Below are 23,133 nucleotides of genomic sequence, written 5' to 3'. Positions count from 1 at the left end.
CGGCTGCGGCCGACAGCTAAGTTTAACTAGCACGTGAAAACGCCGCGGGGATACAGTTAAACATTTCCACCGATTATACAAACCGGAGACGCGTCATTGAGTTCCTCTTAAAGCCCCGAAAAAACAAATTATTTGCAAGAATTCCGGAGGCGTACGGTTGCAACAACGCGCACCGACTTTTCTGTTGGGGGTTTAGGAGATCAGAATGATGCAAAAGAATGACAAACAGCATAAAAAGCGAAAGAATTGATAGCAAATAATGCAATTCGATCAAACATAAGCTCATATCACCTCAACTGCACGTTCGGTGCTACGGGTCACTGCAATCGATTATCAGCTTGTAAGTAACTACCATCCTGTATTGTTATTCACTACGGTAAGAGTTCATTGATTTGAATCATATATATATTATGCAGATTTCTGTACACAGGTTAGTGGCAACGAAACAAGTGCTGACAGNGATTTGAATCATATATATATTATGCAGATTTCTGTACACAGGTTAGTGGCAACGAAACAAGTGCTGACAGTCCGCTTGCGCGCTTTGCATACAGTTGAGCAACGCAGAAGCAGACCGGCAAGGGCTCCCGATAATAGATGTGGGGGCCGCTTAAAGAGGGACCTGCCTCATCCTTTGTAACGGCATTAGCAAAAAGACCAGCAGTAGCTCCTCTACGTGCTGCAGCCGGGGCCCACGCACTGCGCCGACCCCAATCATTCCTCTGTCCTCTCGCCTTCGAGGCAACTTCAGAGGCGGCTGACGCACTGTAGCGGCAGCTGCTGCTACTGCAGCAGCATACCTGTCTTATGTGTCGCTGTCCCTTGAAGGGAAAGCTTTAAGAATGCTCCCATGCTCTGTCAGGGCCTCGTCCAAGGCCGCCTCGAGAGACTCGAGGGAACTTATCTTCTGCAGCTTCTCAGCAGACGCAAGCGACACCACGGGAGAATTTACTGGAGGCTTGACGACGCTTCGCCTGNCTGCAGCTTCTCAGCAGACGCAAGCGACACCACGGGAGAATTTACTGGAGGCTTGACGACGCTTCGCCTGCTGCAGTCCACTGGAGCAGCGGCAAAAGCTGCAGAGAGAAATGCAAACCCTAAAACCGATGTCTTAAACCCTAAACACTGCTCGCAGTGCCTGCTGTTTGTCGTCCTGTCGAACTGTGCGTCATCTCCCCGCTATATCTGTATGCCATACTTGCAACAGCAGGGCTCCGTACGCAGATAGCGTGCGCGTATAAGCACATAATTTTGCAGTTCTGCGCATGCATATCTGCCTATTTGTGCGTTGATATCCATAAGCATCCTTAGCGGCAAATGTACCTGACTTAGGCAGCTCCACACTAGACAGCTCCCCCTGAAACTGCTTCCGCGCAGCTCCGGCCAAAGACAAAGCGCGCGACACGAGGGACTCAGTTTGTGAAGCTGGGGCCTCCTTGCTCGCTCTGAATGCAAAAGCAGCAGCGGCAGCAACCACAGCAGCAGCAACGACAACGAACAATGAAGAAGCCGGACATTTCAAACGGGCAAACTCAAGGGGAAGAAACGGAGCCGGGGAACAGTAGGAGCAATGACAGCAACGGAAGTCACTGCTGATACAACTGTTTTAAAAGGAACAGAATGATTTGGGTGTACATGCACCTGGTTTTCAAGCTGCAGCAACAGCCAACGGAAGGAGAGGCGAGCTGCAGTCGCCGGTAGAGCAGGGAGAATGCGGGGCCTTGCGGTAGCAGCATGCCCAGACCTGCGGGAAAAAGCGGAACCTGCGAAGATGGGAAGCTGAAACTCAACAAGAATATTTTTCTTCCCTGACAACGCTTCACCCTGTTGGGGCACCATCAAGGAACCATTCGCTGGGTAAAGTGCTGGCCGCATAACCACGAAAAGGGACGCAGACTGAAGTGCAGTACAAGTATAATCTAAATACAACGATAAATAAGTATGCATGCCAAGCAGAGCACCGGTTGTAGAGCGTAAACAGTGCACAAGCAGCGCTCTGTTGTGCACATGTGCAGTGTGTAGATGCGTCAAGTTTTCCTGTACTTCGGCGTGCACATAGGTGGTGGTTGGTAGTACACTTGAAGGAGCAGGTGCAACAAACATTCACACAATCTGTACATCCGTGTACATGGTGGAGAACCGATGCCGTGAGCCACGGGAGGAATGCACTGTGCTGGGCAGATAGCTTCTCAATCGCTTCTTTCTCTATCGTAAACCCTTCGTATACGAAAATGCTTCTCGTCTTCGAGTCGCGTCTGGTGCAGCAGCCGCGGCAGCAGGAGCAGGAGAAGTAGCAGCAGGGTCAGCAGTGGAAGAAACACAAAGCAGTCGCAGCAGAAGCGTGGAACGCTGACCTCGAATAGCAGTAATAAGGTGCGGGTCAACCGGCTGTTGCAGCAGCTGCATGCGCAGCAAAGCAAAGGGTTTGCTCTCCAGCAGCAGCACCAGCTGTTCCAGCTGCAGCATATCCAGGTCAGAGAGGGAGTCTTCGCTGCTTCTGCGGCCAGAGACAGAAGCAGAAATATTGCAAGAACCAACTGACCAGAAGCAAGCAGCATAAATTTCTTTCCCCCCCCTGACAAACAATTCCTTGGGGGCGAGATGAGGGTCACGATGAGCACAGCACTATACGAGCTGCAGAGACAGACGTATGATGAGAAGCGTTGTACCGAATGCTTTAACAAATTAACAGCGCGCACAAGGTGAGTGTTTATACCTCATATTTGCCTCCGCAGAGACAGCCAAGCGTAAAATGGGTGCGCAACTACGTATGGACAGCAACAGCCAGGTGCCCCTTTGTATGCATATATTTAGTGAACACCAACACACGCGCAAACACTACCACAGCATAATGCCCCTNTGCCCCTTTGTATGCATATATTTAGTGAACACCAACACACGCGCAAACACTACCACAGCATAATGCCCCTGTCCATACGCCCCGAACAGTCGATCATGGCCACAGCGGATGACCCCGCAAACTCCCTCAGTGCCTCACAGCATTTTCACTAGCCCCGCAGCAACTTCGTATTTGCCTCCATAAACGGAGAGCGCTATCAGCCACACCGAGTTGTGCGCCCTAGTGCAGCACACACGCACACAGCAGCGGCAGCAGCAAAGTCCATGTCTTCAGAATTGAAACTAGCGTCTTTATGCATCTTGAGGTAGCGCAGTCGAATTGCTCAGAAATTCACCGCCCCGCACACAGACAGCATAAGGGCTACAAAGAATTCCGTGGAGACAGAGTAACGGGTGCGCAAGCGAAGGCTGATGCTGGTGCTGCTGTCCCTTCTGTTCCTGCCGCTGATGCTGGTGCAGCCACTGCTGCTGCTACCGCTGGTCCTGCTGTTGCTGCTTTCACAGGGCTTACCAGGTAGGCAGTAAAGTTTCAAACATCTTGNCTACCGCTGGTCCTGCTGTTGCTGCTTTCACAGGGCTTACCAGGTAGGCAGTAAAGTTTCAAACATCTTGCTGTCATCTGCGCGACAGGCAACGACAAAACGCACCGCTGCTACGGCACTGAGCCGCAAAGCCTAAACCGTAAACCCTAAACTCTCCTGGTTGCCATCTAATGTGCCAATCAGTGGCTGCTACTTCAGACAAGAAGCACTCCATCCAACAAATCAGAACCCTTTGTTTACGCTGCTGCTGCTACACGCCTTTGTTGGAGCTCCTGTCGTAATTCTTGCTGCAGTGGCTACTGCTACTGCTGCAGCTCCTGTGGCAGCTGCTCCTACCCTTGCGTATCTCCTGGCGAATGGCATCCATTTCCTGAGTGGGGTCACAAGCAGATCCAAAGGCCGTTATTAAACCTTGAAAAACCCTAAACCCTAAACTCCCAGGACAGGCAGCTCTCCTGGCAGTTGAAGGAGACAGTAGCTCATAGACAGGGACCAAACACGTGTAGGGATATGAAGGGTCACCGTGGAGCCGTGAGCGGAATGGGGCCTACCTTGGCACTCAAGAGATCGATACTGAGGGCCTGAACGATCTGATGCAGAAACTGCAGCGTCTGTTCAGCGGTATCGCCTGGAGATCCGGCCGGCCCATCTTGTGGCACATCTTTTCCACATATTGGGCTCTTTTGTCCTGCTACTGCCGTTGAGGCTGTTGCGGCTGCGAGCTTTGCTGGTGGTGGTGCTTCTGACCGAGACCGCTGCGCCTCTGAGACTTCAGTAGAGGTCTTATCTGCTGCTGGAGTTTGCGCGGCAGCTGCTGCTGTTGCACAGTGACGCTCAATCTGCTTTGCCATGTGCGTGTACACCTCGCAAGGATTCCTCATGGTGCAGAGCTGCCGCAGAACAAAGTGGCCCCTTCCATCCTACAGCACAAACCCTAAACGAGAAAGTTGAGCATTGATGTTTATGCCTTAAATCTACACTCTAAACCATCAACTGTCAGCTCNCCTAAACGAGAAAGTTGAGCATTGATGTTTATGCCTTAAATCTACACTCTAAACCATCAACTGTCAGCTCTAACCCCGGAAGCGAGACTTTAAAACCTAGACTCAGGCGGCGCGGCTGGTGACAGTTGCCACTCCATTACAGAACAAGAACTCAGAGAAGCTACGACAGTGCAGCTAAAAGCGCAATAAAACGCAGAAGACCTTGAGGCATGAAGGAATAATAGTGCACGCTTTTGCGATCAAGGGCATGCGATGGATACTGACAAGGAGACAGCGGTTCGAGCGGAAGAGGACCAGCAGCTCCTCCGCCACCACGCGGAGATTCGCGTCGCTGCGCTGCACAAAGCGACTCAGGACAGAGAGTGACATTCGCAACAAGTGGTTGGATGGTGCTGTTGCTGCTGTTGCTGCTGCTGTCGCTGCTTCTGCTGTGCTCGACCCGGACCCGTCCGTTGGCGTCGCCGCTGACGGCTGCCGGCTGGCTGCCTCCTGCGTAGATGCAGCTGCTGCTGGTCTTTCTGCTGCTGCCGTTGGTGCAGCAGTAGTAGCAGCAGCTGCCCCCTCCGCCGTTAGTGCCGTGTACAGCACTGCAGCTACTAGGGGTTGCTGCTTTTGCAGTAAGAGACTTTGGGTGTCGTCTTCGTTTTGATCTCTGCTGCGCTGCTGCATCTTCTGAAAACGCTTACTCAACTTCACGCCGTTCTGCTTCTGTTTCTGCCTCTGCTGTTGCTGATTCTGTTGCTCTTCTTCGCTCCCCACAAGCAACAGGTGCGGCTTCTCTACAAGCATCAACTCCATCCACTGGAGACACAGTGAGCGCACGTCACCAGCTGCAGCAGCAGGTGCAGCAGAGCTTGCATTTTCTGCAGCCGCCGCTGCTGTTGGTGTGGGTCCTGGCGGGCTATACGTACACAAGTATTCCGCGGCGCTGCTCACGAACTCGGAGAGGTCCAGCGCAGCTGTCGAGACCAACACCTGAACAGACGCACAGCAGCACAAGTAGACCCAGCCACCTAGATGCACCTGCGCAGAAACTAGCAGCAGCAGCAGCAGAAGTAACAGTGAGAGTAGCTGTACGAATAGCAGCAGCCACAGCAGCTGCATGCGACAGGAGGAGGTCAATGGAAAGACGGAAACATGCGTAGCTGTAGCAAACTGTTGACGGCAATAGGATCGACTCGGGAACTGGATAAGGCCCCACCCTGGCGATGACGTGCGCATGCACTTCTGCGCCCATTCGCGCGATTTCTGCATAATAAAGAGCACCCAACACACAAAGCACGGCAACAAACTTCCCTTTCTGCAGGCTCTCCCTGCTGCTGCCGTTGCAGTTGTTGTGGCTGCCGCAGTTGCTACTAGTGCTGCTGCTAGGGCTGTGCTAAAAGGGGAGGGTGGCGGTGGTTCGATTGCCTTCTTCAGCCTCCGCAGCGCAGCGCAATATGCTCTGGAGCATTCTGCATCCGAGTGGCTGCAGCATCAACCGCATATCACGGACAAAACGAGCACCTGATATAAACGCTGAACCCTAAACCCTAAACCCTGCTGAACCGGTGATAGTCTAGGGGTTGGCAGATGTGTGCTTGTATGGACTAGGCAACACTTGGGACTTCCTCTGTACCTTGAGATGTTTCTGAACCTCCAAGTGCCAGCGCACGATTGGCGTCTGAGGCAGAAAAAATTCGTCCTGCTGCTGCTGCCGTTGCTGTTGCTGCTGCTGTTGTCCCTCGTCTGGCAGCAGCAGCAGCAGCAGCTCGTGCAGCCACACCAGAGCCGTCAACTGGGTGAAGGAACTGTTGCTGCTATCGCTGCACCGCAGCACCACCTCTGCAGTCTGCGTCACTACGGCAGGATCCGCTGCGGCAAAAAAAGCAGCGAATGTAGCAAAAAAAATCAACGCGGCCCGGTCTAACCAGCAGCAGCAGCAGTTGCAGCAGCAGCAGACCCAACAACAGCAGCGGCACCGCTAGACGACCCAGCAGTCGCATCGACAGAGCAGCTAAGAGGTCAATGCGTGCATGAAAGACACGATCGCGCAACGAGAAAAATGCGTGGGAGACGTTCACCGCCGCCGCAGCAGTAAAAGCAAAAGCAGAAGCAGCAGCAGCAGCAGCAACAACAAACCGTGCAGCCCGTACTGTCTACTGGATCCGACCGTAGATCCTCCAAGAAATTGGTGACGCACAAATCCGCAGCTTGGCGAATGTCCCTGCAGCAAATGCGTGCGACAGCCAGGAATTGCTGCTGCAGCTGCTGCTGTTGCTGCGGTTACTACTTGCGCTGCCGCTATTGCTGCTGTTGTTAGGGAAGTGATAGATCTTACCTGTGAGAGTCGCCCAGTAGCTGCAGCAGTCCTCCCAAGAACAGTGGCAGATACTGCAACATGTCAACCCCTAAGGAGCACCAGCAGCAGCAGCAGCAACGGGAACAACAACAGCGCTAACAACTGCCATGGCAGCAAAACAGGGAGCACTATGGCATTGCAGAAAAAGTTATGGTATTTAATACTTCCATGAATGCAGGAACAACTTGCTGCTGCTGCTGCTGTGTCTCCTCCTGCTCCTGCTCCTGCTGCCGTTAAAGTGTGTAGGGGTGGCGATGCACACGGCCCTACACACTCTGGCTGGTTACTGACGCCACAGCCTACAGCGTTGCAGCGCTTCCAGCAACAGTTACTGTAACATCAGCGGCAGGAGTTCACCTGTATTGGATTCCAGCAGGGAAATCCACGAAAGCTGCACGCCGCACAAACACGGGTCTGAACTCCCCGTTGTCAAACTCAAAACCCTACGCCCTAGATCAGAAACCGAAAACGTCAAATTACTACCACCCGGGTCCTTCTTCTGTACGGAGGCACCTTAGGACGCTAGCCGCAAACCCCACACCCCTGATCCCAGACACTGCGAGCCCATGCCTATAGCCTAAATCCTAAACCCTGAAGCCCAACTTACCGCCAGGAGTTTGATATAAGGGTTGCGGACGAGGAGGCGTTCGACAAGCAAATGTATGAAGGCTGGCGTGATGGGCCCTTTGGCTGCTGCTGCTGCTTTTGCTGCTGCCACTGGGACCCCTGCAGCAGCTGCCGCAGCAGCTGCAGCAGCCGTCGCCTCCGCCGCTGCTGCTGCTGCGGCTGCTGTCTCTTCCTTCAACAAGCTGTCTACAAAGCCCACGCCCTGACGCACCTCCCGGTCCACGTCGCCGCAGAGCTGTGCGTACACCCCAAGACAAGAAAGAGACCGCAGACCTTTGGATATGCAAGCATGCAACCAGCAGGAACAAAAGGCAGTGCAGTGAGGGACAGGGCAACACACCGAACGCAAAGCATACGGAGAGGGAGACAAAGAGGCGCCTTGTCAGGACGAAATACAAAACGAGGCAGATGCAGATGCACAGAGAGAACAGCAGACATACGAAGAAGTGGCGAAACCAACAGGCGTTCGTCCTTACCTTGCACAGTCCATCGAACAGTTCCGGTAAAAACTGCAGACAGAGACCTCTCGCGGCCTTCAGTACATTGAAAAGACTCTGTCAACCACATCAGAAGTATAGTTGTGTATAGGCAGCTCAATACCACACACCCAAACCCACACCCACACCCACAGCCATACCCACCTACCCAAAGACACAGAGAGCCAACCAAGAGAGAGGCACGGGCAGAAGGGCAGAGACGCAACGAAGGAGACAAAGGCAAAAACGCAAATATGCAAACAAAAACGGGAAGGGGACGAAATGAACGACACTCTGCAACCCAAATGAAACAACTGGGAAACAAAGAGGAGAAACGGAAACAGGGGACAAAAAGACACGGCGGCATAGCAAAACATGCCGCTGCTGCTGCTTCCGGCCGTTCCTTCTGCTGTTGTTGCTGCTGCGTCTGTCGTCTCGCTCTTCAACTCGCTGACAAAAAACAGACGAGGGCCTCATCTCACCTCGCAGGCGTAGTAGCGCACGCGAGGGTCAGGGTCGCCGAAAGATTTCAGCAGAGGCCGGAGCAGCAGCTGCAGACAACTCTCCAGACCACCAGACTGTACGCACACCCCAGCAGAAAGCAACAATAGCCACGTCAGGCCGAAGTAAGGATCTACAATAAACAAAGACAAGCGCCGCGAAGGGTGCCTGCAGCCTGAAACGCTGGACCCAAACCCTAAGCCATAGCCCCTGAACACTGCAGCCTAAACGACGACAGAACCAAGACGTAGAGAAAGCAAACTAAGGAACGGCAAAGGCAGCAGTAAACTCTATGTCTAAACCAGAACGGCGGGAGACAAGTGTAGAGGGGCAACCAGACGCACGTATAAATATACAGCTCAGGTACAGCCCATTGCCAAGCGCCACATGTCTGGAAGGACGGAATCTCGCAGGTGCAAATAAATGAAATGATACAAAGAAAGACATCTGCAGGCATCTGCACGGCTTGCTGGTGATGTGCGTACACAGCAGACGCTCATGTACGGCTACAACTACCCAGAGGGGGAGTATTTTGTGGGAAAATGCTGCAGTGACACCCGAGAAAAGCCCTATATACACCAACAGCGCTAGGGAGTTCCAGAAGGCCTCTAATAAGCAATAAGACTCAGAGGTCAATGCTCCGCACCTCGAAGGCCAAACCCACAGCCGCAACTCCTAAGAGGCCCCCCTTGCGGATGTTGGCGATGGGGCTCGACAAAAAGTCCGCAGTAAGCGCCGAAATGGCCTTCTGCACTGTCGCCTGAGTTGCCTGCTGCTGCTGCTGTTCTTGCTGCTGCTGCTGCTGATGCTGATGCAGATGCGGTTGCGGCTGCCTTTGAGTCGGCGTGTCTGTCGTGGCATCCGTTGCTACTTCAGCTGCAGCAGCACTGGCGGCCTCCTGGACCTGCTGTTTGATGAGTTGCTGTAGCGCTTGAGCTGCTGTTTTGCGTTTTTCGAAACTCTTGTCTGCCAACCCTCGACAAGTTTCCTTCCCAAAGAGAGGCCCCGCGGTGGGGAACTCGGCGGAGGAGCCGTACATCCTTTGCTCCGCCCAGAAGGAGCTAAACCAGTAGACCCAAAACCGTAAACATTAAACACTAAGGCATAGGGACGGACGTTTAAGTCTTCCCTCCCCGTCTGCAGGTCCCCCTCGACGCAGGTTGGGGTATAGCGTGCAAATTTTGGGTCTAGGGTTTGAAACCAGGGCTTGGCTTGAAGAAGATCAAGGGTTCGCTTTTGCGCTGACGCGATCTTCCGTTCTTGGGGCCCGTCTGCTCTGCTAGAAACCCTCAACTTCAGACAAGCACCCTAGACTGTAAATCCTGACCCCTAAGCCCTGGACCGTAGTGGCCGCAGAGAAGTATTGGTGACCCCTCTGGCATAGAATGTCAACATTAAACACTTTATATGAGTTACTTCAGTTATACTGAAGTATTTCTTGCCTCTATTCCTTGGGGCCCCCTTCGTGGGGCCCTGAGTCCTGAAGGGACTGGGGCCCCTTGAGCTGAGGTAGAAAGTATGGGGCCCCCATATCGCGTTTTAAGAAACAACAACAGTGTGAAGCCTTAACTATACATTCTAAAGCACTATCCCGCCACGACTCGTGTGAGGTGAGCTTACACTCGAAGGGCTATGGGGGCCACGGCGGCCGAGAGGGGGGAAAACAAGACACTTTCTTTTTCCGCGCAGAAGGGCCTTGGTGGCGCTGAAAACCGCCATAATGGTCCCAGAAGGATATAAGTGGACTTACAATTCACCCGCATACCCTATACCCTAGGCCATAACCACCCAATCGATGGCCTGCAGAAAGGCTGTCACTTGCCGGCCCTGCGCCCGCGTACTGAAGAGCACAGCAGCGGTAGCCCCGTCTGTTTTGCGTGTGACATTTCTTCTTCTGCTGTCGCTGCTGCTGCTTCTGCATAGACAGCAATGGACACAAGCAGATGCAGCGCCAAAGTGGACCTTCCCCAGCGGCGCATTTAAAACCCCAGGCCTCGCCGGGTTTTTATATCCAGCTGCGCGGTGGGCCACTCCTGTATGCAGCAGAAGCAGCATCAGCAAGAGGAGCACCAGCGGCAGTAAGGGAGACTGTGCCCACAATAGTGGCACTTCTGGATTGTACAGGCCCTATAAACGCAATTGGAATTCCATCCGAGTGCTGTCGACGGAAGCCAACAATTCGCACGACATTTTCTCACAGACGCAGCCGCAGCAGCGAAAGCAGCACGACGATGAGACCCCTCAGATCGACTTGGCTCGCGCGCTGCAACTACTTGAGGCTGCTAGCTCAGGAGGGCCCCCCCTTGGCGCGGAAGCAGCTCTGTGCGGCCCTCCAGGTAGTGGAGCCCAGCCGAGCCACCCTTCTCAACGGGGAATGGGGGAGAAGAGGAGGCTAGCCGTAATTTTCAACTGCATGCTTCATGCATGCGAGCGCCAAGGAGATGCCCTTGGGGGCTTTGAGGTGTACAGACAGATGCAGGCATGTGGGGCCCCACCAGACGAAGCGACCTTCCACAGCGTTGCTGCTCTCATGGAAAGGGCAGGGGAGCACAACGGGATGCTTAAGGTAGGGCTTAGGGACTAGGGTTTAGGCTTTTACGGGCAGTAGCGGGTCTTCAGCCCTCGCTCGAGCCGTCGGTTTAGGGTTTAGGGTTTAGGGTTTAGGGCTTCGGGTGTCTGCGCAGCTTTTGGAGCACATCGAGGCAGAAGGTCACGAGCCCTCCTTGGCGGTTCTGGGTCTCGCTATCAGCTGCTGCAGCAAAGCTGGAGCTGCTGATGCTGCTCTGCAGCAAGCGCAACAGCTGCAGCGTCGAATCCGCGCTGCTGCAGCTGCGGCTGCCCCGGCAGCAGCAGCGGCTGTGGCTGCTGCTACCGCAGGGCTGCAGCAAGAAGCTGAGACAGTGGCAGCAGCAGCAGAGGCTCTGCAACAGGCCCTGCCTTCGAGCGTCTACGCAGCCCTTGTTTGCTGCTGCGCTGCAACCGGCAGATACGACAAAGCTGTTGAACTGTACTCGGAGTTTGCTTCCCTCAGGCAGCAGCAGGAGGTGCTGCAACAGCGTCTGGCCCGGCAGAAGCAGCAGCACCGACAACAGCAGCAGCAAAAACAGCGCCAACAGACGAGCCAAGATTCGAAGGAACTAGAGCCAGAAGTGCTGCAGCACTTGCAGCAGCTGCTGCAGCGGGATTCTTACCTGCCAACAGCAGCAGTCGCAAACGCAGCTATTGCAGCAGCAGCAGCAACAGGGAGGCTGCAACTGGCCATGTCTATCTATCGGCGTGATTTGCTTGAGCTGCAGCAGCAGCAGCAGCAGCACGGGCAGGACCAGCTCTCACAAGAGATATTTGGGACCTGCAGTGCAGCAGAAGCCCATGCCCCCAGCACGCAGACCTTCTTGCTGCTGCTTTCTGGTGCTGCAGCGCAGCAAAGCAGTAACACCGTAGACGTTCTGTTGCGCGACTTTGAGGAACAACAACAGAAGCGACAGCAGCAGCAGCTGCTTCCACTCGATGCTGCTGCGGTGTATGCAGCAGCAGCAGAAGCGCTTGCTGCAGGGGGCAGGTGGAGAGATGCGCTGCAACTCCTTTTGCATTCCCATGCCGACAGGCAGCAGCAGCAAAAGCAGGCAGTCCAACAACTGCAACACCTGATCAGCACGCTGCAGCTGCTCCGGCAGCAGCGCCAGCAGCATAAGCCGCTGCTGCTGGCCTTCCCACCCTCTGGCAGTGTCACACCATATCTCGCCCTTCTGCGCTGCTGTACTGCAGCAGCAGCGCCAAGAGAAGCGCTTGGTCTGCTGCGCCTGCTACAGCAGCGGCATCAGCAGCAGCAGCAGTTGTTTGTGCTACAACAGGAATTGCACCAACAGCAGCAGCAAGACTCTCTAGCAGCAGCTGTAGCGGCCGTTCCCCCGGAGTTCCCTTTAAGTGCATATGCTGAGGTAATGGCAGCAGCAGCAGCAGCAGCAGATTGGCAACTGCTGCTCTCGGTTGCTGCGGAGTTTGAGTCTCCCAAAGTCCAGCAGCAAAGCGCAGCGGTTGCAGCAGCAACGGTTGCTGCTGCTGCGGCTACTGCAACCAGAAGAACGGAAGACCCCGACCCGCGGGCTGCTGATGCTGCTGCTGCACGTGGCGGGGCAGCAGCAGCTGCTGCAAGAGCTACTGCAGCGCTATCGCAGCAGCACATACCCCTCGAGCACAGGGTGCGTGTTGCAGCCCTAAAGCTTAAGGCGCTGCTGCAAATTGGCAACCACACTGCAGCAGAAAACGAAAGGCAGAAGTTGCTGTTGCTACTTGAGGACAGCAGCGGCAGCAGCAACACCGCATTGCCTCAGGGGGGCCCGGCTGATATGCTGGCAGGGCACCAACAGCAGCAGCAAGAACCCCATGATGATCCCCTTGCTAATGAGGCCTTGGAACTCGCGGAGAAGCTCCTCGGTCCGCCCCAACAGCTAAAACAACAGCAGCAGCCCTCAGGACCTCACTTGGCGCTACACGAACGCCAGGCTCGCCAAGAGTTGCAGCGGCAGCAGCACCAAGAAATGATCCTGCGTCAAATCCGGCAACACGAGCAGCAGCAGCAGCAGCAGCAGCCATAGGAGCTGTAGGAATTGCATCAGCAGCAACTCTGAAGCTCTGTAGCAGACCGCAGTCGCAGTGTAAACCCCGAGATCTAGGCCAAAACGCAGGGAGGGGGACCCGCAAGTAGCGTGGGGTGTAATGGCATACGCAGCGGCAGCAGCAGTGGCCCCTGCTGCTGCTGCTACTGCTGAAGATTAAAGCAAGTGACGGCTACGGTGTTGTTTCAGTGCACCAACGAGATAGCCCGGGGCAGCACCAGACGTGTGCAGTGTATGCGCCACATTGTCGCAGCCGGTTTGACTTCGTTGCTCTACGGCTTCGTAGGCACTTTTCTTTCTCTAGGTCGTTGTATTTGCGTTTTGTATGTCCCTCGTCTCTGCAGGCGACGTTCTGTCTCATCCCGTAGCGTGTCCTTCCCGACTGTCTTCCCCCCGTCCCCGCCCTCCCCTCTGCCCCTTTCCACTGCTCTGTTCTGCCCCCAAACTGTTTGTGAATATCTCCTGTTTTGTGTGTCTGTGACAACTTCTAGTTGGAAGCAGCGAATGAAGTGCAGTGCCAACGTCTGTGCTTCTGTATCCGTTAATTTCTCCTCTCCGCAAGGGCAGACAAATGACTAAATGACGGATATTCATTTCGTCCAACTAAAGGAACGAAAGCCGTCGCACTACACGCTACGTCCTTCGGGTGTACGTACAGGACTGTTCCTTTCTCTATACATTTCCACATTAACTAACTCAATGCTTTCGTTTGCAGTTCACCACAAAGTGCACATACACCCTCATCGCACCGCCTGCCGCCGGCGCTCCGGTGTGCGTGCACTTCGTTAGCATCGTTGAACGCGAAAGTCCTCCGCAACCGTCAATTAATGACAGTTGCAAACATATTTACCTTCAAGACAGCGGCAGCCGCAGACAAAGCGGGATGGAGACGCACATGAGGACATGTGCCCGTGTTTGTACAGAGCACGACTCTGCTTCGTTCCTCCTCCCCCCCCACCAGCGAATTGCAACGTGCATGCACTGTAGATGTGCACTGTATGAACTCTTTCAATGCACTTGAATCTTAATCGCCACTTCCTCCGCTTCGTTTCTTGTTCCTGTTCCCTCTGTTTCCCTTATACTTTACCAACGAGCCCCAACTGGCAAGAACGTCGTGGGCCTCTGGGGCAGTGCAGGCAGGGGCCTCGGCTGTCGTTTCTGCACAGTGGAGGACAGCACAAGTCAAGGACTGCAAATTGTGTTCCACGGGGGTTAATAATTGCAAACATTATGGAACAGCCATGAGGAACTGAATCTATTATGTGTACGTGCAGAAAGACGAAACACCGACGCATCTGAACTGTACAGATAAAAGCTTTCCACTGCGGTGTGCCGGAACGCGTTAAGCTGCCCTTTTTGATACACTGAACACGGTTAACCTTGGCGTTTCTACGTTCTATGGCTTTGAGTTTAGAATTTAATGTTTAGGGCTTAGAGCTCGACGTCTACGGTTTAGTGTTATATTACCGAGAAGAATATCTGCATCGTGTACACCTTCTTCTCCGCGTCCCATGCCGCGTGGTGTCGGGGATCGTCTCTGTCAATTTCCATGTTAGGAATTTTAAAGGCTGAACAAACAAACGGAGCAGCAAGGAAGCTTGAAGATGCGGTCTACGCACACCGCATCTTTAAGCTGCATGGTGTGCTCCGTCTGTCCGTAAAGCGGACACACGAAGCACACCGTGCAGCTCCCTATGCGGTGTACACAAATACGTGAAAACCACTGTGTGCAGACCAATATCCGCACGCAGAACGCAGCGCTCATAAGGCATTGTATAGTATATACATTGTATATATGTGAATAGAAACGTCCTCTGACCAGTCGCAAAGTATAGTGCTAACCCTGAACTTTCTACAGCCGCATGCTAGTGAATACCCTCTCCCCTAAACAGCTGCATGACAGAACACTCCATGTATACAGCTGCGCTCCACAAAAAGACCTAACTACCATATTAAGATACCGAACAGAACCCGTCGAGACTCTACACCCTAAACCAGAGCTTAGCCTTGTGCTCAAAAATATAAACAAGGCCACTGCTGTTGCTGCTACTGCTGCTGCTGCTGCTGCTACTGCTGCTACTGCTGCAAACTAGCACCACCGAGGCGACGAACCAATAGTCTCGTAGGGCTCCGCAGCGAAGAGCAGGAATTGATAGTTTCCATCTGGCGGGGTTTCAACGCGCTGTTCAAAGGCCGACATAAACCTGTGCGAAGTAAAGCGAAGACAAATGACGCGCGCACTAGACAGGTGTAACACAGTAAAGTTCAGGTGTACATACACAACATAGACAGGGCCCCATGAGCAACCGCTAGAGCTGCTCACGTGTAGCAAAACGAGCTCAAAAAATAAACACCTCCAGGAAAGAAGCACATGTTGCACAGCCCCGACACTGCACCCGCGAAGGAGCCTCCTCCCACCATGTGGGTGTAACGTACGTACACTCCACTGTATAAAGCCTAGCAAGTGAGCAAATATACGTGCATACGTTTGCAGATACAAATGAAAATGAATATACATATACCCTAGCAAGCAGAACTATCACGGAGCCTCAACAGAGTTTTCGTTTACACCGACCGCGCCGCCCAGGAGTTGCTGTTGCAGTTCCCTTTATCGACGCAGACGCACAAACCCATGCGCTTTTACATACACTCAGCCCTCGTGCATGCAACAGTACGCATACCGGTGCATATACCAGTTCACAAGCCTGTGTATGCTCCCGTACAAACGCCTATCCACACAGTTGTGCATTCACCTGTAAGCTGTGCAGACATTTGTCCAGAGACTACTGCACGTATATCTGAATATGTGTCCGTGCCTGCACACCTGTGTTGCTACGGAAGCTGCTGCTGCTTCTGCTGTTGCTTCTGTTTCAGAAAGTGACCAAGCAGCTGTCGCTTGCTGCTGGGCTGGGCATTACCTGTGGTAGGGTTTGGTGCCTCTCACGATCTCCGGATACTCCACTTCACACAACAGCGCAAACTGACGTGTTCGCTCGTCGCGCAGCTTCGTCACGCGGTAACCCGGACGCCCAATGCGGACTCTGTCGGATGTGCGCCCAGGGCCGCTGGATGTCTGCACCACCAACAGAAGCAGTGGCACCAGTGGGAAGAGCAGCAATATAAAAACCAGCAGCGCAACCAGCGGCAGCAGCAGCAAGAACAGCAGCAGTCATTGCACCTGCAGCGACCGCAACTGCAAAAGTTCAGAGGCCGGCACAGCAGCAGCGGCGACAGAGAATCCAGTAGGACTGGCAGAAGTAGGCGGCCTAGATGCCACGGCCAGAGCCGCACTACAGCTCAGCCACAGCAAATTACCTTGAGCGGCATGGGGGCGACAACAGCATCTGCTTTTTCTTTTGCAAGTCTCCTCGAGAGGTTTGTTTGGTGTTTTTTGCCCTGTGTATGCGACAGATAAGAGCCTTCATTTGTGTGCAGAGTCAAGCACAAACGGCACTCGAACTGGCCTGAGCAGTAGTACCCCGCAGCAACAGCAACACGGACAACGATAGCAGCAGCCCCAACAGCGACAACACACAGCGGAGATCGAATAAAACAAGAGCAAGAACCACGCAAAAGGCAGAAGGAACGCTGCAAGCACAACATCGGCAACAGCAATGAGCAAGAGAGCAAGAAAGCCTGCAGTGGCAATAACGAGAACGCCGTTAACAACCAGCAACATCAACAGCCAGATTATCAGCGAAAACTACAGCCGCCACAGAGATAGCATCCAATGCAAGACTACAAATCCATGTGTACAACATGTGTGCATATGTGTATGCAGTGGGGATCCAGGGAAGGATGAGCGTGCGTGGTGGAGAGGTGCCGCATGGGACGAATCACGCCTTAAGAAGCGCTGCTGTTGCTACTGCTGCCATACTTCTGCTGCTGCTGCTGCTACTGTTGCCGCTATTGAGTGGAAGCCATTTCCACTAGCATTTTTGTTTGTGTAGTAGACACTCCCCACCCCGCAGGAGCAACAGCGGCAGCCGCTCTTGTCTCTGTTACTGCCTACCCAAGTGGTTGCGCATGAAGTACGGGTCTTTGTTGAGGTCTATTGTCTCCAAGGCCAGCCGACGCAGCCTTTCCTTCCGTTCGAGATTTACCTCCTGTAAAGCACAATAACGGAGACAACTCATTTGCGTGTAAACCCAAGTCGTCCCATTTGTTAACTGAGCATTCAACAACTCGAATGGAGAGCGAGCAGCAAGACACCAAACTACCGGGAAGGGGCCATTTCTGCAGCTGCCGCAACAATTGCTGTTCCTGCAGCATGTTCCGTTGCTGGTTGTGCTGCTGTTGGCCTGTCATGAGTGGGCCACTGCGTGTGCCTGCTGGGGTTTCGCCTCCGCCCTCCACGCTGCACTCGAGCTGGGCTGACCTGCCAGGTGGCGGGGGCACCAGAGCCGAGCTTATGCCCGACTCTGTTCTGGTAGTCCATATAAACCGACATTTTCGCTGCAAGTTAGGATCAGTTATGTACTGCTGCCGCTGCTGCCGTGCGGCCGGGGCCCCCGGTGTTGTCCTCCGAGAGGGAGGAGGGCGGCAAGCTATATAAACGAACTCCAGCAAAACAAAACAAATTAGAACAATATAAATAAAATCCTGGTCCGGTGCTTGCGACAGCCACTAGCTCAGTGTTTGCATGCAGCTGTGCCTTGGCTTCCGCTGATGCGAGGAAGAGCAGCGTGGCGCACGGCCACTAGAATGGGATCTCCACTGAGCCTCTAACGGACAATCCGGCGACAAATACGATACAATGCAATTTTTGTATTTAACAAAGGACATTTGAGCTATACTTGTAGACAACGAGTGACGAGAGCCCACAGCCGTTCGCGGTTCGGGACTGCCGGGGCCCCGAGGCCATGACCCTCATGGACATGGAAAATAACAGTTCCTTTTCTTCTCTCATTTGACATCGGGAACGCGGGAAAGTATGTTTGAGGCATATATTTAGATTATTTAGGTCAATTCAGAGAGTGATCTCTTGAGTTCAGTGTATAGATAGTTGTGGAGTGTGCACTTCTTAGGGGCGAGCGCTACGAAGCAGCGCCGGACTACGCTGTCTGTAGCATGAGTTAGCACGGGAGCCTTCAGTAGGCTTTGGTAGGTTGCGTGTAACGGTTGCAAACGTTCTACGAATGCATTCAGGGGCAAAGCATGCAGCAAAGGAGGCCTCCTCGAAGCTTCCTTGTGTGCACGCGTGGGGCTGGCTCGTATTACCAGCCGCAGCGAGGTTCGCTGCAACCCGACTTCATGCTGCCTTCCTGCCCGCAACACCCAGGCCCTGAGTTCAACGTCCAGGAGGCCTGAAGAAAGGGGAAGGGGGTCAGCTGCTTTGGGGAAACACTTGCTTCAAGCCATCAACTATATTGCATGTCGCCTCTGTCCGAGATAAATTCCAGAGAACAAGCGTTATCCTGTCAATTACAGGCAGGGTGGGTATTGTACAGCCAGGCCTTCAGGAATGTGAATTAGTATACGAAATAAGTATGACCGGGGGTAGAACCGACAGTAAATCCAAGTCGTGGTTGTAACAAAATCCACGAGCTTCTGACCTCTGGTGGCGGTACTACTGCGCAGACGTCCGTGGGTGAAGGTCTCTCAGAGGTGGATAGAAGCCAGACAGGTGCCTACCAACTGGCTAGCTTTATTGTGTGCTTCACTAAGGATGTCAGGGACGTCTGATTGTGGGCTTTCCTTTGCGCTAAAAGTTGGATTGCTGCACGGCGTCGTATTCTGTGTTAGCAGGTTGCATGCGCATGCTTATGGGGCCTCTGGCTACTGGAAGGCAACTAAATGTGTTGCATTTGTTCGCGCTGTTGGTATATGCATCGAAAACTGTGTTTTGGCATTACTGAGGGTTTAAAACGAGATTCGTCAGTCTTATCGGTGGACAGTTGCGAGCTGCAACCAAGTCAAAATACTAGAGAGTTTGCAAGAATCATCTGGCATCCTCTCCAGTTAGCAGGCATCCTGCGGCCAGCGGCTCCAGAGCCTGGAGCCTGGGTACCCTGCTTACCCAGCTATTTTGCTTTCCTTGTTCTTTGTTAGTTGCGTTGAATCCTCTCGTACCCTCTTTTCCCCCAGTTTCCCCACGAAAAGCTTGTTTGACGACAGGTATACGATGGCACGTGCTGCTTGGGGGAGAGAGTTTGTGTGCAGGGTGGCTACTGAGGGGCAATCAAATGATTAACCATTCTCTACAGCGTTGTAGAATGCAGTAGATGCTCTTCGGCTTTCTTGTCTCGGGGTATGGCTGGCAGCAGGAGCTGCAGCAAGGTGTGCTGCGACTGACGTCAGAGCTGGTGCGGCGAGGAGGTGGCCATCAGGCCACCTCCTCGCCGCACCAGCTCCAGGCCAATGTGGCGCTTTGCCNGTGCGGCGAGGAGGTGGCCATCAGGCCACCTCCTCGCCGCACCAGCTCCAGGCCAATGTGGCGCTTTGCCGAAGACTTCTGGAGACTGGGTTTAAGCTGGTCTTTGGGAGCACTTATTTTCAGTATTTTGATACTGCGGCGGCCTACGACGGACCGCAGCTAATGTTGAGGACCCTCGTAACATTCCGCAACTGGGCCACGTAGGGGCATCATGAGGTTGCACTGCACTATCTCCCGAACTCTTAACCTATTGCACGTTCATTTCATTGTTTTTTGTATATGGCCCTTCCAGTATGTCAAACTAATAGACACAACCTCTCTTTAAAGCTACAGCCGCCTGTGACAGCAGCGATGACACTGAAATGTAATAATGCAACGCAGTGTGAATGCGGATGGCGTGCACAGCAGTTGTTTCCTCTGCACACCTTCTCGCTTGCAAAACATGTTATTTGAACATACAACGAAATATCGAATAGAGACTGCGATATGGCAGTTGTCCTGGCTGAAGCTGCCGACAGGACCCCAGAAGACGACCGTTGGGGGTTGAAGTCGCATGTGCAGATCCGCCTGCCGTTGCAGTGAGCTCTTCGGCGCCTGTTTGACATCTGAGTTTCTGGAAGAGCTGTATTATCATTCCTATGTTTGTTTTTCATTCCTTGCTTAGGTGTTAACTATTGCAGCACTGAACAACACGAGCGGCACACCAGCAGCCGTGGCCGTTGGCCGCTCACCGACACCGGCGTAGCAAGCAGCATGTGCATTGTTTTGGGTTCTGTATTAGAGTAACAATATCTACATTAGTGAAGAAGACAATGTATATTTGTCGTAATTAGCGGCAACATTCACGATAGTGGAACAGTTAGGGGCTATACATGCGTCGTGTTGTGTTGCGCGGGATTTATGCCTCGCTGACCGGTCAGCAGCAATCTTTTACTCCCTTTTCGTCCTCGACAGCTCCACCTTCCTCTTCTCAGTGGCTTTTCTTATGATTAATAATAAGAAGACTGAGGTTAACCACTGAAAGCGATACACGGACCCGCGGGGAAAGTTTCATGTTGTGACAACCCCTCTCGATTCATCTTGGGGCATCTTTGCTTCCATCTCCACCTCCGCATTTTTCGTAGGGCTCGCCTTTGACTTGCTAGCTTACACGGAGTAGACCGCATCTCCATGCTCCCCTGGAGGTTCGCTTTTCCCTCCTGTTCGTGTCGCTGGCGCGTGTGTGCCAGTGAAGGGCAGCCCTGTAGTGCGCACATCTTATGTTGAACTTCGACATACGCCTTCTTCGAAGACACCGTTCCCTTCTGTGCGCTTCTGTACTCTTTACACCTACCCAGGGTCCCTTTCAGGCGTTGTGCAAAACGTGGCCTGGCACAGCACCTGCGCGCATATTATTTTTCAATTGCATTGCTTCTAGTAGAATATTTTGGTTGTCCTCGCTTCTGTTTCTTTGGTTCCTGCAGCAGACAAACTTCCACGTGCACCTTCTTGGTGCGCAGGCTAGTGGCCTGATTTGTTTTTACGCAGGTGCCGCTGGGTATCCCTGTATTGCAGTGCATTTATTTCCCTTGCTTATCGTCTCTTCCGTCCATTATTAGATGCGAAGCGCAGACGTATTTCTTCTGTGAATACTTTTCTGCGTGTGCTTAGGCATTTCTAGAGTTACGGTCTAGGGTATAGTGCGGAGGGTGTACGGCTTGTCACGAATTTGGGGTAGCGCGGAGCGTCATTCCTTTCCGTTTATCTCTTCACCTGCGACATCGCCAGATAAGTCCTGGAAAGGCGCACGCAGGGTTAAAAGGGGTAAACCAGAGGGATTCAAGTGAAACGGAATCAGTACAATTGGATACAACTGAAGTGGACGGTGGAAATAAGGCGAGACATTGGTGTACAGAGGAACGGCGGTAATAAAGCAACGGCGAGGAACAAAAATGGAGAAACTCCCCACCATTATTCTTCCGGAGGGAGAGGTCGCTTCGCCGAGTCCCAGAGCAGGTCAGCCGTGTCTCGTGTAGTCGCTTGTTTTTGTCTATCTCCACTTGAGCTTCGTTATTTCTGCTTCTTTATAGGGTGTTTTATTATAGGTGTAGTGACACTGGGGCAGAAAGTTGCGGTAGCGAATGGGGCTAGATGTCCCAGTCGAATAGAGCACCCATGGCCTCGAATGTTCTTTGCTGCAAAGCAAGCAGAGCCATACGAACCCGTAGGGTTTAAGGAACAGAAAAATTGCTAACAAGCTGTGGTTTGGGTCTGTGTGCATGGTGTGGCTTGTAATAACCTTGCTTTCCCCTCCCTTTCCTTATTGTTGTAAGTTTTCCACTTCGTTTCCGCGGAGCGCAAAGCTCCTCTGCGCTTCCGTGGCTTTAGGTGAGTGGGTGGGTACATGCATATACATGCATATATGCGAGTGGTTGGTGTGCCCACATGTATGCATCTGCATGTGCGCCTGTATAGTTGAGCGCCCTTTGTGCCATTAAAGGCCATTGGTTTGCACCCTTATTCGCTTGTTCTGTGCACAAGCTGTGGGATACGTTTTTCTCGTTGGTTCTGCCTCAGCGGTCTCTCTGGGTTCTTTAGAGAAGGTGCATACGAGCACTAAGAGTTCGTTGCTGCGTCTAGGGGGCATCCGGATGCGTTGCGAGAGCCCTCAGCAGCTGGTCGATGAGTTTTACGTAAAGCGGCTAGGGATGCAGGAGCTGTTGCTGAGTTCCACAGGGGGATCGAGACTGGGGGGCGGCGGGCGTTTGGAGTTCTGCCTTGCTCTTCCGCCGCGGCAGCATCTGCACCAACTACTTCATCAGCTTTCTCTGCGGTCACAACACCGCCGCAGCAGCCGCTCAAGCAGCCGCACAGATCTTGGGGCCACCGCGGAGGGGGAGGACGGAGGGGGAAACAGCAGCGGGAAGCTCTCTCTGCTGGGGCAGGAAGCGTTAAACCGTAGCGGAGCCAGCAGCAGACGCAGCAGCTTTGGCAGCCAGAGTTCAGCTCGCCATAATAGCCTGACGTCATCCGTACCCTCCTCCCCTAACCGGTTCGCGGCCTTCGAGTTTTTCACCCCTGCCGAAGTCGAAGGCGCCGTAGCGGAGGCCACAGATGCCACTGCTAATCCTGCATCAGCGAACAGTATGCTTACAATATATATATATATATATATATATATATATATATATATATATATATATATATATATATATATATAGGCTGTATCCATGGGTATGTAAGTGGGGGGTGTATGTTCGTGTGTGCTGATATCTGTGTATCCAGTCATGCATAGACGCGCCTGCCGACGCACATTTATATATATTGCATCAATGCTTACACGACGCAGACAAGAATATGTGGGTGCAACGTGAATCAGCATACAAACGTATCTGTAGGTGTGTATGCAGTAACTGTGGCCTTTTGGTTTTGCGGATGCGAGGTGGATGCCCCTGTATGGTTTACCACATGCTGCCACATGCTTTGATTTCAACCAGCTACTTGTTTTGTTTGGTATGCAGTAAAACCCAAGAGTTGGTTGCGGCATGTGGGGGGTCAGTTTGTATTGGAGTTCGTGCCGGTGCAGAAGGCGGGGGCCAAATGTAAGGCCTATGAACACCGCGGCTCCGACGCCTTCAGTCATCTCTCCTTCACCGTTTGTGTGAGCCTATTTCTGCTTATCGTGTGCCACTTCAAAGGTAACATATTCGGTTTAGTGGGAGGTGGTAGCGTAGTTGAGTGCATGTAGTTCAGCAGAATATGCCTTTATGCAATATGGCGAAATGCGACGTGCATAGAGCAACCGAGCGTGA

At 53.1% G+C, this 23,133-nt stretch overlaps 4 protein-coding genes across 4 annotated transcripts in view; 2 read left to right on the top strand and 2 right to left on the bottom strand.

The window, feature by feature from the left end:
* Positions 1-948: 948 nt before the first annotated feature.
* On the bottom strand, positions 949-9,389 carry EMH_0053570 (GM26003, related; the record flags this gene model as incomplete). Its single annotated transcript, XM_013500520.1, is given in 16 exon segments — positions 949-977; positions 981-1,076; positions 1,324-1,445; positions 1,642-1,744; positions 2,355-2,497; positions 2,999-3,079; positions 3,442-3,533; positions 3,953-4,321; positions 4,670-5,380; positions 6,024-6,259; positions 6,541-6,611; positions 6,726-6,778; positions 7,354-7,608; positions 7,850-7,927; positions 8,332-8,427; positions 8,997-9,389. Coding segments are annotated over 16 exon segments (2,928 nt in total).
* Positions 9,390-10,145: 756 nt separating this feature from the next.
* Positions 10,146-12,945, top strand: EMH_0053460 (uncharacterized protein; the record flags this gene model as incomplete). The annotated part of the gene is made up of 2 exons (XM_013500519.1): positions 10,146-10,916; positions 11,035-12,945. 2 exons carry the CDS (start codon positions 10,146-10,148, stop codon positions 12,943-12,945), a joined length of 2,682 nt encoding a protein of 893 aa, XP_013355973.1.
* A 1,479-nt stretch (positions 12,946-14,424) lies between these two features.
* On the bottom strand, positions 14,425-17,416 carry EMH_0053350 (splicing factor 3A subunit 2, putative; the record flags this gene model as incomplete). Its single annotated transcript, XM_013500518.1, has 6 exons — positions 14,425-14,534; positions 15,079-15,170; positions 15,885-16,039; positions 16,282-16,430; positions 16,979-17,072; positions 17,345-17,416. 6 exons carry the CDS (start codon positions 17,414-17,416, stop codon positions 14,425-14,427), a joined length of 672 nt encoding a protein of 223 aa, XP_013355972.1.
* A 3,857-nt stretch (positions 17,417-21,273) lies between these two features.
* EMH_0053240 (glyoxalase, putative) overlaps positions 21,274-23,133 on the top strand; it is a gene marked incomplete at both ends in the record, with an annotated part of 4,031 nt that continues 2,171 nt past the window's right edge. Inside the window, 3 exon segments of the mRNA XM_013500517.1 lie at positions 21,274-21,337; positions 21,899-22,465; positions 22,843-22,982. Coding sequence (XP_013355971.1) covers positions 21,274-21,337; positions 21,899-22,465; positions 22,843-22,982 — 771 coding nt within the window.

The sequence above is a fragment of the Eimeria mitis genome, genomic scaffold, assembly GCF_000499745.2.
Source record: "Eimeria mitis Houghton genomic scaffold, Emh_scaff55, whole genome shotgun sequence".
Lineage (NCBI taxonomy): Eukaryota > Apicomplexa > Conoidasida > Eucoccidiorida > Eimeriidae > Eimeria > Eimeria mitis.
The sequence above is the reverse complement of the archived record's forward strand: the minus strand, read 5'-3'. Positions and strand labels throughout refer to the sequence as shown.